The sequence below is a fragment of the Convolutriloba macropyga genome, chromosome 7 (genome assembly GCF_964194025.1).
Source record: "Convolutriloba macropyga chromosome 7, txConMacr16.3, whole genome shotgun sequence".
NCBI lineage: Eukaryota > Metazoa > Xenacoelomorpha > Acoela > Convolutidae > Convolutriloba > Convolutriloba macropyga.
In genome coordinates, this window is record NC_134474.1 from 2,224,726 (window position 1) to 2,243,429 (window position 18,704).

General features: G+C 39.1%; 3 protein-coding genes across 3 annotated transcripts; all 3 read left to right on the plus strand.

The window, feature by feature from the left end:
* The first annotated feature begins 5,439 nt into the window (after nt 1-5,439).
* Nucleotides 5,440-6,277, plus strand: LOC142342404 (uncharacterized). Its single transcript, XM_075393720.1, has 2 exons — nt 5,440-5,593; nt 5,637-6,277. Exons 1-2 carry the CDS (start codon nt 5,440-5,442, stop codon nt 6,275-6,277), a joined length of 795 nt encoding a protein of 264 aa, XP_075249835.1.
* A 2,866-nt stretch (nt 6,278-9,143) lies between these two features.
* LOC142342408 (uncharacterized) lies at nt 9,144-9,981 on the plus strand. The gene is made up of 2 exons (XM_075393725.1): nt 9,144-9,297; nt 9,341-9,981. Exons 1-2 carry the CDS (start codon nt 9,144-9,146, stop codon nt 9,979-9,981), a joined length of 795 nt encoding a protein of 264 aa, XP_075249840.1.
* Nucleotides 9,982-12,847: 2,866 nt separating this feature from the next.
* Nucleotides 12,848-13,685, plus strand: LOC142342409 (uncharacterized). The gene is made up of 2 exons (XM_075393726.1): nt 12,848-13,001; nt 13,045-13,685. The coding sequence occupies exons 1-2, from the start codon at nt 12,848-12,850 to the stop codon at nt 13,683-13,685; spliced, it is 795 nt and encodes a 264-aa protein (XP_075249841.1).
* Nucleotides 13,686-18,704: the final 5,019 nt, after the last annotated feature.

Genomic DNA, 18,704 nt, shown 5'->3' on the forward strand with positions numbered 1-18,704 from the left:
ACAAACAAAGACTTTTTGTCAATTTTTTACAGAAACCCAATTAACCAATATAAATGACCACGTTTTAAAGTTGGTGAAAATGTTCGTATATCAAAAAAAGATATTCCATTCAGAAAAGGTTATAAATCACAGTTCACAAATGAAATATTCAAAATTGTTAAAGTTGCTACTTTTAAACCGCCAACCTATAACCTTTGTGGAGAACAAGGTGATGAAATTCTAGGTAAATTTTATGAACAAGAGCTTTCAAAGTGTATCATTTAAAGATGAGTTCTTTCACTGTTGAGTTGGTTTCCAATGCGTCGTTTGATTGTTACCCAAACAATACACTAAGTTCTTTCACGAATTTTCTACCTGAACAAATTAATCTTGATGGAGAATGGGAGGTAGCGATAACAGAACTGTCGTATCCTTCCTTGTACCAAAACATAACAGAGGGTAAATTCTTCTATCTAGATGAAGCAACACCAGATACAAAACCATCGGATTATTACACACTTGATCCAGGTCTATACCCCTCGATCTCTGATATTGTCAATGAAATGAATAGAAAAATTCAGGAACGTGAAAAATATGAAAAAACGCCCATCAAGTTACACGTTAACAAAATTACACAGCGAATTTCTTTGAGTCTTCCAAACCAGAACTCTTTACTTGTCATTTTTAGTGCCGATCTTTGTCATGTCTTTGGATGCGAAGAAGCTGTTTATGGTATGGGTGTTTTCATGAGTGGTGGTGGTCCACATTTTCCCAAGTTTCCTTATGACATTGTACGAATACACACCTTAATGATATATAGTGATATTGTTGAATACAATATTGTGGGTGATACAAAAGCTGCTCTTTTACGATGCATTCCGTTTATATCAAAAGTTAAGAATGGAGATATCATCTCAACGGGACAATACATGAATTATCAAAATTTTCCAAACTTACAATTTAAAAAAATTCTAAAAAACTCATTCCACAGCATAAAACTCGAGCTCCGGGACTCTTATGGTGAAAAAGTTCCTTTCAACTCTGTTGGTGTGACAAGAGCGGTACTAATGTTTAGAAAAACTTCTGACAATCATTTTTAGATTTAAAGTTGTAGAAAATGGTTGCTGATAGTGATTTACCGTATTTTCGTGGTTATTCAAGACAGAGGGGAAGAGGATTCGGAGCGTTAGCACAAACAATTGGGAGGACAGCTATTCCATTCTTGAGGAGATATGTTGTCCCAGCAGCAAAAAGAGTTGGTGCTGATTTGCTTGATATAGCTGCACCAGAAATTGGAAATGTTCTAACTGGAAAGAAAAAATTCAAATCTGTGGCTGCAGATGTTGGAAAGAAAACATTACGTAAACAGCTAGGTGGTGGAAAAATTAGGAAACGGCGCATAATTCGAAGAATTACCCCAAAAACCAGTCGACGTCGTCGAACTAGAAAAGATATTTTTTCTAAGCTAAAATGAATACTAGATCAACAAACGATAGCAACTTTCGTTATGGTCACTTTACGAACTCTTGCTTGGAGATTTTTGACAAAATTCCTGTTTTGGAACCAATTGAATCTTCTCACGTTCAAGAAGTTTATCCCAGTACTTCATTGGATGAAAGCAGCATTGAGTTCGAGTTTGAAACAGATAGAAGCATATATCTTGATATGAGAGATATCCACCTTCAAATCAAAGTTGGATTACAAAAGGGAAGATTGTTTGATGACTTTATGAAAAAAGACGAGCATGGAAAAGCAGATATGGGAATGTCTTTCACAGATGATGATTTGCATTATCTAACTCACGTCAACAATTTATTGCACTCGCTCTTTTCCAACTGTGAGTTGTATCTGAACAATCAACAGGTTTACAACTCAAATGGTCTCTATGGACACAAAGCTATAATTTCTAATGAATTTAACGCTTCCACAAGAAATAATGAAGGTATTTTGGCTTGTCATGGATATGAATTTGAAAAAGAACCCAGCGATTTTGAGAAAAGCCCTTTTATATATCGAGAGGAAGAACTTTTGCTGAAAAATGGAACTACTTATCACGGTAAATTAGCAATTGATTTGTTCCAATGTGAAAAGTTACTGCTTCCAAATACAAAAGTTAGACTTAAATTGATTCGTGCAAGACCCAATTTTTACATGATCTCCTACAATCCTCACGTCTCCCTTAAAGTTCTTGACTGTTCCCTGTTTACAAGACGTGTTGTTGTTAACGAAGTGTATCACCAGACTATCAAATATCAATTAACTCATCAACCTGCTTGTTACAACTTTATGGAAACAATTGCACGCACATTTATTATTCCTTCAGGACAGAACCAGTTTATTCAGGAAAATGTTTTTAACAATGCTCCAATCAGAAGAGTAGCTATTGCGATGAACACAAATTCAGCATTCACAGGACATTTTCAAGAAAATCCTTTCCATTATCAGAAATTTGGTTTACGAGAACTAAGAATTGTTCGAGGAGGTAGAGCTATAGTATCAGTTGATACAACCAATGACTGTAGGGCATATGTAACAACAATGAAAGCAATGAATTTTAACGAAGAGATTCCCGCGTTACCACATAATCTATTTCAGAACCATTACGTGCTTGTATTTGATCTCACTTCACTTCAAGATGCTGGAGAAAGTATTCATTATCCTGAGCTCAGCGGTGAAAGTATCCGATTAGAAATGTTTTTCGACCGCCCGCTAAGAAGCGTGACAGAATTAATTGTTCTAGGAGAAAGGATGTCCACTGTTAAAGTTGATCAGTTCGGAACGGTTGCTAAAAATGTCTGAAGATTTTTGCGTTAACGAAAATTTTTTCATATTTTTTTCAGTTTTTTATGGGTTTTACATCATTGCTTTCTGCATTGGAACATTTTTGGGTTATATATTATCGTCACCCAGTTGCCATTCTCTTCACCAAATAATTTCTTAAAATGGACGTTAACTGGGGGCGAACTAATTCGAACATTTTTGTTTACGTTCCTCTCCTAATTTTCCTGGTACTTCTTTTTATAATTATTTTATTCTACCCCAAATCCCATAACAATTCTGTTGACAAAATTAAAAAGTCAAGCAACCTTTTATTAGAGCAAGAAAAAAAGTCCAATGATTGTTGCTTTTATGAAGAGAATGAGTCTTTTCAGCTTGACTGTACAGTTAGAAATCCGTGTGTTAATGGTACTTGCGAAATAAAGCAGAGAAAAATTGTTTGTCACGGATAACACTTCCCTGATACAGATTATTGAACGAATCCCAGAACTCAAATACCGCTATATTGGATCGTTTCCAGCAGATTGTGTTCCAAGGCTACCCACATTCAGTTTTGCTATCATCAACACTTCTCCGAGCAGTGAAGCTGGAGAGCATTGGATAATGATTGCTCGACTCAATCGAACTTATTACTATGCTGATCCTTTGGCTCGTCCAATCACAAAATACAAATTTTTGAATAAAAAGTATCAGAAAATGATACGACAACCAGTTCAGAAAACTGATAATTTGTGTGGATTTTACACAATATTTGCAGCATTTCAACTATTTAAATTTTTTCAAACAAAACTGAACAAGGTTCATGACGTTCATGTTTTAAACTTTATAAGTAATTATATGTGAATTAGATAAATTTAATGTAAAATAAGTCGAAGTGTAGTAAAGTCGACAGTAATTTTTTTCTAAATTCCTTAATTCTTCGTTAGTTACTCAAATTTTTGTTGTCGACTTTATTAACTACTCGGCTAAATGTACTTTAATACTCTTTTCTTTTGTACTATCATCATGTAAACGTTTGATTAAATTTGTATTTGCATGTGCTTAATTTGTACTGTGTCTGTTATTTTGTACTTATTAATCATTTTTTTTCTTTTATTTAACTTTTTTCCATGTTATGAGCGCGTAAAAGTCCACTAGTACTGTGACAATGCCAGATCAGCAAGAGGTAGTTTCGATCTACCGACCTCTGGGTTATGAGCCCAGCACGCTTCCGCTGCGCCATCTTGCTATTTAGGGTCGGCTATACCTAATCTTAATACATTGCGGCGGCTATACCTAATCTTAATACATTGCGGCGGCTATACCTAATCTTAATACATTGCGGCGGCTATACCTAATCTTAATACATTGCGGCGGCAATACCTAATCTTAATACATTGCGGCGGCTATACCTAATCTTAATACATTGCGGCGGCTATACCTAATCTTAATACATTGCGGCGGCTATACCTAATCTTAATACATTGCGGCGGCTATACCTAATCTTAATACATCGCGGCGGCTATACCTAATCTTAATACATTGCTGTGGTTAAACCAAAAAATGTTGAAGTTTACTGCGAGGGAAATAATCCGTTAATGCGCGCTGCCTGTACAATTCCCCGCCTGTACGTACGCGCTGACTGTACAATTCCCTGCGCGCTGCATGTATAATTCCCTGCTAATCCCTAAATGACCTCTAAAATCACGTGACAAGTGGCTCCGGAAATCACTCTGATCTGCTCCCACCTTACTACTCACCCCCTGGAACACCCCTAGATTTATCCCCAATCTTAATACATTGCGGAGGATATTCCTAATCTTAATACGTGGCGGCCGCTATTACTAATCTTAATACGTTGCGGCCGCTATTACTAATCTTAATACGTGGCGGCCGCTATTACTAATCTTAAAACATGTACGCCCCCTATACCCTATCTTAATACATTAGTGTAGACCCTCTCTCAAAAATTACTCCTATACCCTATCTTAATACATGGGGTCTACACCCCCCCGGGGAGACTTGCTCACCCTATTACTACTTTCAGCACTGTTATGAAAAATTAATCGCTTCAAAATCAAAGAGGAATGCATCTCAGTCAATTCATTTTTGGACTACTACTCAGCCATGTAGCTAAAGGTCTACAGCTCCCTCAAATTACAAACATCTGTACGTGAACATCAAAACTTCTGTACGTGACCATCTCTCTCCTGCAAATCCATCTCCTCCTCATCGTGGTGCAGGGGTGAACCTGCACTGTCGCCAGCAGTGTGGGGCCAACGGAGCTCTGGCATCCCAGGGTCTGGCGCGCCTTCGGATGTATCTAGCCAAGTACCCATATGAAACAAATCAGTCGCCCGCAAGAATCAAGCGGGCTTCAAGGCGAAGCGCGGTTGCCGCGACCAAATCTTTGCAATCAGGCAAATAGTTGAGCAAAGATACGAGTTCGACCGGAAGACTGTATTAGTCTTCATTGACTTCAAAGCTGCCTTCGACAGCGTCAATCGTGAGACCATCTGGCGCATCCTCGAAAGTCACGGACTCCCGCCCAAGCTCATTAAGGTACTTCGAGCAATGTACACAGAAACCTTCAGCACAGTAAGAGTCTACAATTCACTATCGAAACCTTTCGCGATCGTCTCTGGAGTTAGAAAAGGCTCGATACTTGCGCCTTTCTTATTTAACCTTGTTATCGAATGGGCAATGCATGAAGCCACCGAAAAGCAGCTCCTCGGCATCGCTCTCGACGATATGATAATAACTGACCTTGACTTCGCCGATGATATATGCCTACTAGACGACAACATAGCCGATGCGCAGACACTTCTTGATCTAGTTACAAAGGCTGCTGCAAAAGGTGGGCTTGAAATAAACACCTCCAAAACCAAAGTTCTGCTCAGCTTGCCCCGAGGATCAAATGACCTGTAACGGAAAACCGATTGAAAAAGTCGATTCTTTCACTTATCTGGGCAGCAACCTTCAACTTGATGGTGATGTATCCCACGAAGTCCGAACCCGTCTTGGCAAGGCGACAGGCCGCCTTAAACAGCTCGACAAGCTTTGGAAACAAAGATCAATTTCACCGAAAATCAAAGCTAAAGTCTACAAAGCCTGTGTCCAAAGCGTACTGCTGTACGGATGTGAATCCTGGCCCGTAAAGATCTCTGACACTCACCGCCTTGATTCCTTCAACCGAAGAAGCCTCACCAAACTCGGTGTAGCAGCGGAAGACATCAGCACCACCATACAAAAGCGAAGGCTGACATGGTTGGGACACACTTTACGCAAGGATCCAGACATGATACCGAACGCTAGTCTCGAATTTGAGAAAGCTGACAATTGGACGCGACCCCCCGGAGGAACGAAGGATACATGGAGGCGCTTAGTGAAGAAAGAGCTCCAACCCTCCCTGAAACCCCTCAAAATGACTCACAAGAAATGGGTGTCTTGCTGGTTCGATATCGCCAAGGAGACCGCACAGAATCGGTGTCAGTGGAGAGCCATCGTGAGAGACGTTCATATGGCGGGCAATGGGCAGTAAAGAAGCGTGACAGAATTAATTGTTCTAGGAGAAAGGATGTCCACTGTTAAAATTGATCAGTTCGGAACGGTTGCTAAAAATGTCTGAAGATTTTTGCGTTAACGAAAATTTTTTCATTTTTTTTTCAGTTTTTTATGGGTTTTACATCATTGCTTTCTGCATTGGAACATTTTTGGGTTATATATTATCGTCACCCAGTTGCCATTCTCTTCACCAAATAATTTCTTAAAATGGACGTTAACTGGGGGCGAACTAATTCGAACATTTTTGTTTACGTTCCTCTCCTAATTTTCCTGGTACTTCTTTTTATAATTATTTTATTCTACCCCAAATCCCATAACAATTCTGTTGACAAAATTAAAAAGTCAAGCAACCTTTTATTAGAGCAAGAAAAAAAGTCCAATGATTGTTGCTTTTATGAAGAGAATGAGTCTTTTCAGCTTGACTGTACAGTTTGAAATCCGTGTGTTAATGGTACTTGCGAAATAAAGCAGAGAAAAATTGTTTGTCTCGGATAACACTTCCCTGATACAGATTATTGAACGAATCCCAGAACTCAAATACCGCTATATTGGATCGTTTGCAGCAGATTGTGTTCCAAGGCTACCCACATTCAGTTTTGCTATCATCAACACTTCTCCGAGCAGTGAAGCTGGAGAGCATTGGATAATGATTGCTCGACTCAATCGAACTTATTACTATGCTGATTCTTTGGCTCGTCCAATCACAAAATACAAATTTTTGAATAAAAAGTATCAGAAAATGATACAACAACCAGTTCAGAAAACTGATAATTTGTGTGGATTTTACACAATATTTGCAGCATTTCAACTATTTAAATTTTTTCAAACAAAACTGAACAAGGTTCATGACGTTCATGTTTTAAACTTTATAAGTAATTATATGTGAATTAGATAAATTTAATGTAAAATAAGTCGAAGTGTAATAAAGTCGACAGTAATTTTTTTCTAAATTCCTTAATTCTTCGTTAGTTACTCAAATCTTTGTTGTCGACTTTATTAACTACTCGGCTAAATGTACTTTAATACTCTTTTCTTTTGTACTATCATCATGTAAACGTTTGATTAAATTTGTATTTGCATGTGCTTAATTTGTACTGTGTCTGTTATTTTGTACTTATTAATTCAATTTTTTTTTCTTTTATTTAACTTTTTTCCATGTTATGAGCGCGTAAAAGTCCACTAGTACTGTGACAATGCCAGATCAGCAAGAGGTAGTTTCGATCTACCGACCTCTGGGTTATGAGCCCAGCACGCTTCCGCTGCGCCATCTTGCTATTTAGGGTCGGCTATACCTAATCTTAATACATTGCGGCGGCTATACCTAATCTTAATTTATTGCGGCGGCTATACCTAATCTTAATACATTGCGGCGGCTATACCTAATCTTAATACATTGCGGCGGCTATACCTAATCTTAATACATTGCGGCGGCTATACCTAATCTTAATACATTGCGGCGGCTATACCTAATCTTAATACATTGCGGCGGCTATACCTAATCTTAATACATTGCGGCGGCTATACCTAATCTTAATACATTGCGGCGGCTATACCTAATCTTAATACATTGCGGCGGCTATACCTAATCTTAATACATCGCGGCGGCTATACCTAATCTTAATACATTGCTGTGGTTAAACCAAAAAATGTTGAAGTTTACTGCGAGGGAAATTATCCGTTAATGCGCGCTGCCTGTACAATTCCCCGCCTGTACGTACGCGCTGACTGTACAATTCCCTGCGCGCTGCATGTACAATTCCCCGCCTGTACGAACGCGCTGACTGTGCAATTCCCTGCGCGCTGCATGTATAATTCCCTGCTAATCCCTAAATGACCTCTAAAATCACGTGACAAGTGGCTCCGGAAAATCACCCTGATCTGCTCCCACCTTACTACTCACCCCCTGGAACACCCCTAGATTTATCCCCAATCTTAATACATTGCGGAGGATATTCCTAATCTTAATACGTGGCGGCCGCTATTACTAATCTTAATACGTTGCGGCCGCTATTACTAATCTTAATACGTGGCGGCCGCTATTACTAATCTTAAAACATGTACGCCGCCTATACCCTATCTTAATACATTAGTGTAGACCCTCTCTCAAAAATTACTCCTATACCCTATCTTAATACATGGGGTCTACACCCCCCCGGGGAGACTTGCTCACCCTATTACTACTTTCAGCACTGTTATGAAAAATTAATCGCTTCAAAATCAAAGAGGAATGCATCTCAGTCAATTCATTTTTGGACTACTACTCAGCCATGTAGCTAAAGGTCTACAGCTCCCTCAAATTACAAACATCTGTACGTGAACATCAAAACTTCTGTACGTGACCATCTCTCTCCTGCAAATCCATCTCCTCCTCATCGTGGTGCAGGGGTGAACCTGCACTGTCGCCAGCAGTGTGGGGCCAACGGAGCTCTGGCATCCCAGGGTCTGGCGCGCCTTCGGATGTATCTAGCCAAGTACCCATATGAAACAAATCAGTCGCCCGCAAGAATCAAGCGGGCTTCAAGGCGAAGCGCGGTTGCCGCGACCAAATCTTTGCAATCAGGCAAATAGTTGAGCAAAGATACGAGTTCGACCGGAAGACTGTATTAGTCTTCATTGACTTCAAAGCTGCCTTCGACAGCGTCAATCGTGAGACCATCTGGCGCATCCTCGAAAGTCACGGACTCCCGCCCAAGCTCATTAAGGTACTTCGAGCAATGTACACAGAAACCTTCAGCACAGTAAGAGTCTACAATTCACTATCGAAACCTTTCGCGATCGTCTCTGGAGTTAGAAAAGGCTCGATACTTGCGCCTTTCTTATTTAACCTTGTTATCGAATGGGCAATGCATGAAGCCACCGAAAAGCAGCTCCTCGGCATCGCTCTCGACGATATGATAATAACTGACCTTGACTTCGCCGATGATATATGCCTACTAGACGACAACATAGCCGATGCGCAGACACTTCTTGATCTAGTTACAAAGGCTGCTGCAAAAGGTGGGCTTGAAATAAACACCTCCAAAACCAAAGTTCTGCTCAGCTTGCCCCGAGGATCAAATGACCTGTAACGGAAAACCGATTGAAAAAGTCGATTCTTTCACTTATCTGGGCAGCAACCTTCAACTTGATGGTGATGTATCCCACGAAGTCCGAACCCGTCTTGGCAAGGCGACAGGCCGCCTTAAACAGCTCGACAAGCTTTGGAAACAAAGATCAATTTCACCGAGAATCAAAGCTAAAGTCTACAAAGCCTGTGTCCAAAGCGTACTGCTGTACGGATGTGAACCCTGGCCCGTAAAGATCTCTGACACTCACCGCCTTGATTCCTTCAACCGAAGAAGCCTCACCAAACTCGGTGTAGCAGCGGAAGACATCAGCACCACCATACAAAAGCGAAGGCTGACATGGTTGGGACACACTTTACGCATGGATCCGGACATGATACCGAACGCTAGTCTCGAATTTGAGAAAGCTGACAATTGGACGCGACCCCCCGGAGGAACGAAGGATACATGGAGGCGCTTAGTGAAGAAAGAGCTCCAACCCTCCCTGAAACCCCTCAAAATGACTCACAAGAAATGGGTGTCTTGCTGGTTCGATATCGCCAAGGAGACCGCACAGAATCGGTGTCAGTGGAGAGCCATCGTGAGAGACGTTCATATGGCGGGCAATGGGCAGTAAAGAAGCGTGACAGAATTAATTGTTCTAGGAGAAAGGATGTCCACTGTTAAAATTGATCAGTTCGGAACGGTTGCTAAAAATGTCTGAAGATTTTTGCGTTAACGAAAATTTTTTCATATTTTTTTCAGTTTTTTATGGGTTTTACATCATTGCTTTCTGCATTGGAACATTTTTGGGTTATATATTATCGTCACCCAGTTGCCATTCTCTTCACCAAATAATTTCTTAAAATGGACGTTAACTGGGGGCGAACTAATTCGAACATTTTTGTTTACGTTCCTCTCCTAATTTTCCTGGTACTTCTTTTTATAATTATTTTATTCTACCCCAAATCCCATAACAATTCTGTTGACAAAATTAAAAAGTCAAGCAACCTTTTATTAGAGCAAGAAAAAAAGTCCAATGATTGTTGCTTTTATGAAGAGAATGAGTCTTTTCAGCTTGACTGTACAGTTTGAAATCCGTGTGTTAATGGTACTTGCGAAATAAAGCAGAGAAAAATTGTTTGTCTCGGATAACACTTCCCTGATACAGATTATTCAACGAATCCCAGAACTCAAATACCGCTATATTGGATCGTTTGCAGCAGATTGTGTTCCAAGGCTACCCACATTCAGTTTTGCTATCATCAACACTTCTCCGAGCAGTGAAGCTGGAGAGCATTGGATAATGATTGCTCGACTCAATCGAACTTATTACTATGCTGATTCTTTGGCTCGTCCAATCACAAAATACAAATTTTTGAATAAAAAGTATCAGAAAATGATACAACAACCAGTTCAGAAAACTGATAATTTGTGTGGATTTTACACAATATTTGCAGCATTTCAACTATTTAAATTTTTTCAAACAAAACTGAACAAGGTTCATGACGTTCATGTTTTAAACTTTATAAGTAATTATATGTGAATTAGATAAATTTAATGTAAAATAAGTCGAAGTGTAATAAAGTCGACAGTAATTTTTTTCTAAATTCCTTAATTCTTCGTTAGTTACTCAAATCTTTTTTGTCGACTTTATTAACTACTCGGCTAAATGTACTTTAATACTCTTTTCTTTTGTACTATCATCATGTAAACGTTTGATTAAATTTGTATTTGCATGTGCTTAATTTGTACTGTGTCTGTTATTTTGTACTTATTAATTCAATTTTTTTTTCTTTTATTTAACTTTTTTCCATGTTATGAGCGCGTAAAAGTCCACTAGTACTGTGACAATGCCAGATCAGCAAGAGGTAGTTTCGATCTACCGACCTCTGGGTTATGAGCCCAGCACGCTTCCGCTGCGCCATCTTGCTATTTAGGGTCGGCTATACCTAATCTTAATACATTGCGGCGGCTATACCTAATCTTAATTTATTGCGGCGGCTATACCTAATCTTAATACATTGCGGCGGCTATACCTAATCTTAATACATTGCGGCGGCTATACCTAATCTTAATACATTGCGGCGGCTATACCTAATCTTAATACATTGCGGCGGCTATACCTAATCTTAATACATTGCGGCGGCTATACCTAATCTTAATACATTGCGGCGGCTATACCTAATCTTAATACATTGCGGCGGCTATACCTAATCTTAATACATTGCGGCGGCTATACCTAATCTTAATACATCGCGGCGGCTATACCTAATCTTAATACATTGCTGTGGTTAAACCAAAAAATGTTGAAGTTTACTGCGAGGGAAATTATCCGTTAATGCGCGCTGCCTGTACAATTCCCCGCCTGTACGTACGCGCTGACTGTACAATTCCCTGCGCGCTGCATGTACAATTCCCCGCCTGTACGAACGCGCTGACTGTGCAATTCCCTGCGCGCTGCATGTATAATTCCCTGCTAATCCCTAAATGACCTCTAAAATCACGTGACAAGTGGCTCCGGAAAATCACCCTGATCTGCTCCCACCTTACTACTCACCCCCTGGAACACCCCTAGATTTATCCCCAATCTTAATACATTGCGGAGGATATTCCTAATCTTAATACGTGGCGGCCGCTATTACTAATCTTAATACGTTGCGGCCGCTATTACTAATCTTAATACGTGGCGGCCGCTATTACTAATCTTAAAACATGTACGCCGCCTATACCCTATCTTAATACATTAGTGTAGACCCTCTCTCAAAAATTACTCCTATACCCTATCTTAATACATGGGGTCTACACCCCCCCGGGGAGACTTGCTCACCCTATTACTACTTTCAGCACTGTTATGAAAAATTAATCGCTTCAAAATCAAAGAGGAATGCATCTCAGTCAATTCATTTTTGGACTACTACTCAGCCATGTAGCTAAAGGTCTACAGCTCCCTCAAATTACAAACATCTGTACGTGAACATCAAATCTTCTGTACGTGACCATCTCTCTCCTGCAAATCCATCTCCTCCTCATCGTGGTGCAGGGGTGAACCTGCACTGTCGCCAGCAGTGTGGGGCCAACGGAGCTCTGGCATCCCAGGGTCTGGCGCGCCTTCGGATGTATCTAGCCAAGTACCCATATGAAACAAATCAGTCGCCCGCAAGAATCAAGCGGGCTTCAAGGCGAAGCGCGGTTGCCGCGACCAAATCTTTGCAATCAGGCAAATAGTTGAGCAAAGATACGAGTTCGACCGGAAGACTGTATTAGTCTTCATTGACTTCAAAGCTGCCTTCGACAGCGTCAATCGTGAGACCATCTGGCGCATCCTCGAAAGTCACGGACTCCCGCCCAAGCTCATTAAGGTACTTCGAGCAATGTACACAGAAACCTTCAGCACAGTAAGAGTCTACAATTCACTATCGAAACCTTTCGCGATCGTCTCTGGAGTTAGAAAAGGCTCGATACTTGCGCCTTTCTTATTTAACCTTGTTATCGAATGGGCAATGCATGAAGCCACCGAAAAGCAGCTCCTCGGCATCGCTCTCGACGATATGATAATAACTGACCTTGACTTCGCCGATGATATATGCCTACTAGACGACAACATAGCCGATGCGCAGACACTTCTTGATCTAGTTACAAAGGCTGCTGCAAAAGGTGGGCTTGAAATAAACACCTCCAAAACCAAAGTTCTGCTCAGCTTGCCCCGAGGATCAAATGACCTGTAACGGAAAACCGATTGAAAAAGTCGATTCTTTCACTTATCTGGGCAGCAACCTTCAACTTGATGGTGATGTATCCCACGAAGTCCGAACCCGTCTTGGCAAGGCGACAGGCCGCCTTAAACAGCTCGACAAGCTTTGGAAACAAAGATCAATTTCACCGAGAATCAAAGCTAAAGTCTACAAAGCCTGTGTCCAAAGCGTACTGCTGTACGGATGTGAATCCTGGCCCGTAAAGATCTCTGACACTCACCGCCTTGATTCCTTCAACCGAAGAAGCCTCACCAAACTCGGTGTAGCAGCGGAAGACATCAGCACCACCATACAAAAGCGAAGGCTGACATGGTTGGGACACACTTTACGCATGGATCCGGACATGATACCGAACGCTAGTCTCGAATTTGAGAAAGCTGACAATTGGACGCGACCCCCCGGAGGAACGAAGGATACATGGAGGCGCTTAGTGAAGAAAGAGCTCCAACCCTCCCTGAAACCCCTCAAAATGACTCACAAGAAATGGGTGTCTTGCTGGTTCGATATCGCCAAGGAGACCGCACAGAATCGGTGTCAGTGGAGAGCCATCGTGAGAGACGTTCATATGGCGGGCAATGGGCAGTAATGCTCGCAATGCCCTACAAGAACAAGAACAAGAAAACTGGAATATACTATCGAAAGTCCTTGCGCCCCCAGGAAATCATTTCATCACTGTTAACGAGACATCAGCTCTAGGTATTTGCAATTATGCCCCTAAATAGGATAGAAATGAGACGAGTACGCAAAGCAAAACCTCGCCAATGATTTCATCAGAAATTTGAGATCACTTTACTGTCCAATAGAGTCACAGGAACGGAAGGCTGACTCTGGAATAGTGTTTTTTTTTACCGAACTCTCTTCAGCCACTCACTAGTAGAGATATAATATTAATAATAATAATAATAATAATAATAATAATAATAATAATAATAATAATAATAATAATAATAATAATAATAATAATAATAATAATAATAATAATAATAATAATAATAATAATAATAATAATAATAATAATAATAATAATAATAGTAATAATAATAATAATAAAAATAATAATAATAATAATAATAATAATAATAATAATAATAATAATAATAATAATAATAATAATAATAATAATAATAATTATTATTAAAATATAATAATAATAGTAATAATAATAATAATAATAATAATAATAATAATAATAATAATAATAATAATAATAATAATAATAATAATAATAACAATAATAATAATAATAATAATAATAATAATAATAATAATAATAATAATAATAATAATAATAATAATAATAATAATAATAATAATAATATTAATAATAATAATAATAATAATAATAATAATAATAATAATAATAATAATAATAATAATAATAATAATAATAATAATAATAAGAATAATAATAATAATAATAATAATAATAATAATAATAATAATAATAATAATAATAATAATAATAATAATAATAATAATAATAATAATAATAATAATAGTAATAATAATAATAGTAATAATAATAATAATAATAATAATAATAATAATAATAATAATAATAATAATAATAATAATAATAATAATAATAATAATAATAATAATATTAATAATAATAATAATAGTAATAATAATAATAATAATAATAATAATAATAATAATAATAATAATAATAATAATAATAATAATAATAATAATAATAATAATAATAATAATAATAATAATAATAATAATTGTGATACTCCATGTGGAGACGTAACCAAGCACTTCAAGTATTATGTATAGACACTTTAACCTCATATGTTATATAATAACCTCCTGTAAATAAGTTCACTTTGTGTTACATGTTAACGCTACAGTTCCGGTTGACTAGACCGGTACTTAGCTGGTTCGTCTGCCAAGCGATGCAAGCTTGCAGACGTAAAATAAGCAAACTGAAAAACAGTTAGGTAACGCGTGGCCTAAATTCAACTTTGAACGTTGTCCTTTTATCCGCCAAGACTGAACTATCATATAGAGTGAGACCTACTCTCACTCCTGAGCGAAGCCCAAGACTTAGAGTAGAACGTCCGGCCATATTCCATTCGGACCAGCCCACATTAGACAATATTCACACAGACACTCGTCCTACTACACTCCACACGGAGAGTCAAAAGGTTCTCCATCACATGGCGCAGTCGAGCAGATCTCCAATTGGAGTTAACTTATTCTGGGAAAACCCACCAGTTGAATGGCAACCTTGGTTAGCCACGTTCAAGATGGCCGTAATGGCCCAACATAACATAGAAGTTGAAAAGCTCCTACGGCTAAAGCCAGCGCGAACAGAATTATTTTACCCAACAATGCCAACACTCGAGGAAGAACTTGATAATGAAACCCGAGAAGAAGCCAGACAAAGAGAGCAGCGCAACGAGAAAAGACGTGTGGACTGGGAAAATGAATGCAAAATAATAGAGACAAAAGGTCCAACCGTCGACAGAATCCCCTGTGATGAAGCGGACATGAAAGTCAAGAGCTTAATTTATTTCTCCCTTGGAGCAGAGGCCTGTCGTACATTTCATCAGAGAAACCCACACACAAGAATTGACAGATGCACGACAAATGAACTAGTACATGAATTGACACTTACATTTACAAGACCCAGAAATATCACATTCGACAGGTTCCAACTTAAAGCACAACAACAACCAAATGAAAGTCTAGAGACTTTCTACAGCAGACTAAGAGAAGCAGGCTCACACTGCAGATTCGAACACCTAGAAGAAGACATCATAAAAAACCTGTTTATAAGCAACATGAACAACACCGCGATCCAGATGGACTTATTGTCAGAAGTGAGAACCCCCCCAACGGGTATTAAATTATGCAATCAACCGCGAACGTGGACAGGCCAACCAGCAAGAAATAATCAGAGCAAACAGCCCCTCCGCATGGAACCAAGTCACGTATATAAGACAAAATAGAAGACCCCAAGCAATACTTCCTACACCCCAATCCGGAAAAATTGTGCCATGCTGGAAATGCGGTAAGCCATTCACCCCCAATCACCTACAAAACTGCCCGGCGAGAAACACAACATGCAAAATTTGCAAAAAACAAGGACACTTCTCGTCCATGTTCAAAGCACTATGCCGGAAAGAAGAAGACCACCCCAACAAAGCACGTCAAGCCCACAATCAAGATATCAAAACACTTACACATCCTGCCGCGGAAACAACCAAACCAGGAGAGTACGTCATATAAAAGACAACACCGACCAAACGGAGGCACAAAATTATGAAGGCGAGTCAGATAAACCCGACGATGTAGACGCGGAAGCCGCCCTCTATATAAAAGAGCTCACAGAAGACTGAGCTAACGTGAACCTGATGAGACCAACAACGTTCCACACGGAGAAGAATTCAGTCATAAACAACGAGGGCACAGGAGAATTCTGGGTAGCAACGACAACCAACAACAAACGGATTGTGTGGTTGGCTGACACAGGCTCCCCTAGAACCTTTATGAACAAAGAAACAGCGAACAAACTACTTCTCCACATTTCAAAAGCCAGAATTGACCCCTACAAAGAACAAGAAAAATTTAAATGCTTCAACAATAAACAAATCAGAATCGAAGGAGTACTCCAGTTGGACCTCAAGTCAGGATCTTGGAGCGCACCGGACTGTCAAATCCTACTGGTCGAAAACAAAAGGAACAACATAATGGGTAGAGACATCTTACGAAAACTCGGAATAACCCTCACGGCCAGCAAAAATACAGGTAAGAAAGTTCTCCAGATCTCCGACACACCAATAGAATCAAATATAATAAAATGGATACTTAAAAAATACCCCAAACTATGTACACGATTAGGAAAATCAAAGAACCACATTGCAAAACCAACCATGAAAGAAAACTTCAAACCAAAACAGCAAAAAGGACGCAGAGTACCCCTCCATCTACTCGATAAAGTAGAGGCTGAACTTGAAAAATTAATACAGGACAAACAAATAATCAGACTAGACAAATGCTCGGACGAACATTTCATAAGTCCGGTAGTAATAACAGTAAAACACGACAAAAGCGTGAAAATCGCACTAGATTCAAAGAAACTCAACGATGCAATACATAAAAACAAATATCAAATGCACAGCATCGATCACCTAATAGACGAAGTAGCAAATTACATCTCCGAAAGGAAACAAAACCCAGGTCAATTCTACTTTAGCAAAATTGATCTAAAATACGCGTATAGCCAAATCCCACTGGACCCAAACATCCAAAAACATTGCAACTTCAGTCTCCTAGGGGGGAAAGCAACAGGAACCTACAGGTTCATAAACGGTTTTTACGGCCTAACAGACATGCCTGCAACATTCCAAAAAACGATTGACAAAACACTGGAGGGCATACATTCGAAGTTTGCATATTTGGACGATATACTAATCATCACTAAAGGCTCCCTAAATGATCATGAAGACGAAATAGATAAAGTTCTAAACCTCCTAGACAAAGAAAACCTCGCAATAAAACTACAAAAATGCGAATTCGCAAAGACAAACTTAGTTTGGTTAGGATTCAAAATATATCCAAACGGAATAATCCCAACTAACAAAAAATGCGAATCAATAGTTAATATAGACACACCGAAAACACTCAAGCAACTACGCTCGTTCATGGGGTGCATACATCACCTCATTAAGTTCACACCAAACCTCGCAACCCTTAGTGAACCGCTCCGTCCATTACTCTCAAAAAGCAACTTAAAATCACAAAATAAACTGGACTGGAAAACACTCCATACGGAGGCATTCAATAAAATAAAAGAAGCAATAAAATCAATAACAGAGAACAGACTATTTGACGTGAACTGCCCAACCAGATTCAGATGTGACGCAAGTAAAAAAGGCTTTGGGGCATGCTTAGAACAATCCGTAAACTCAACATGGTACCCAATCGCATAAGCGAGTAGGTTTTTAAACAATTTGGAACAACGATACAGCACTAACGAACTAGAATTACTAGCAGTAGTCTGGGCATTAGAACATTTCAAATATTACCTCTACGGTTAACATTTCAAACTCCAAACGGACCACCAAGCATTGTTAAGCGCACTAAAAGAAAACAGAGGCAACAAAACATATCAAAGTCGCCTTACAAGATGTGTAGATGGATTACTACCTTTCCATTTTTCAGTAGAACATATACCTGGAAAAAATATGGGATTCGCTGATTATCTGAGCAGAAACCCATCATCCAACGCACCTCCCCCCTCAGACAGAGACAAAAACTTTGTCATTAACACTATCGAAGAGATTAAACACGCGCTAATGCGAGCTAATATTTTACCAAACGGAGCGACCAATAAGAATACAGAACAAAAACAATCATATGACGTCACAAGTACTAAACACGCACACTCAAATAAAACAACCGCTTTTTGCCAATTACCACACACAAAACAGTTGCTCTCTCCTTTACGTAAATTAAAATACAACGCTCAAATAAACATACTAGAAGTATTCAAAATTTGGTAGCGATTACAACCCGCGCTAACCCCACAAAAGAGACATTTAAAGTCCCCATACAAAGAAGATTCAGAGCCCCCAACAAAAACAAAATCCAT

Excerpts from the sequence above, each read along its gene's own strand:
- LOC142342404 (XM_075393720.1), top strand. The coding sequence starts at position 5,440 with ATGCATGAAGCCACCGAAAAGCAGCTCCTCGGCATCGCTCTCGACGAT. Across the intron at positions 5,594-5,636 it reads TACAAAGGCTGCTGCAAAAG|CTTGCCCCGAGGATCAAATG; the intron begins GTGGGCTTGAAA and ends AGTTCTGCTCAG.
- LOC142342409 (XM_075393726.1), top strand. The coding sequence starts at position 12,848 with ATGCATGAAGCCACCGAAAAGCAGCTCCTCGGCATCGCTCTCGACGAT. Across the intron at positions 13,002-13,044 it reads TACAAAGGCTGCTGCAAAAG|CTTGCCCCGAGGATCAAATG; the intron begins GTGGGCTTGAAA and ends AGTTCTGCTCAG.
- LOC142342408 (XM_075393725.1), top strand. The coding sequence starts at position 9,144 with ATGCATGAAGCCACCGAAAAGCAGCTCCTCGGCATCGCTCTCGACGAT. Across the intron at positions 9,298-9,340 it reads TACAAAGGCTGCTGCAAAAG|CTTGCCCCGAGGATCAAATG; the intron begins GTGGGCTTGAAA and ends AGTTCTGCTCAG.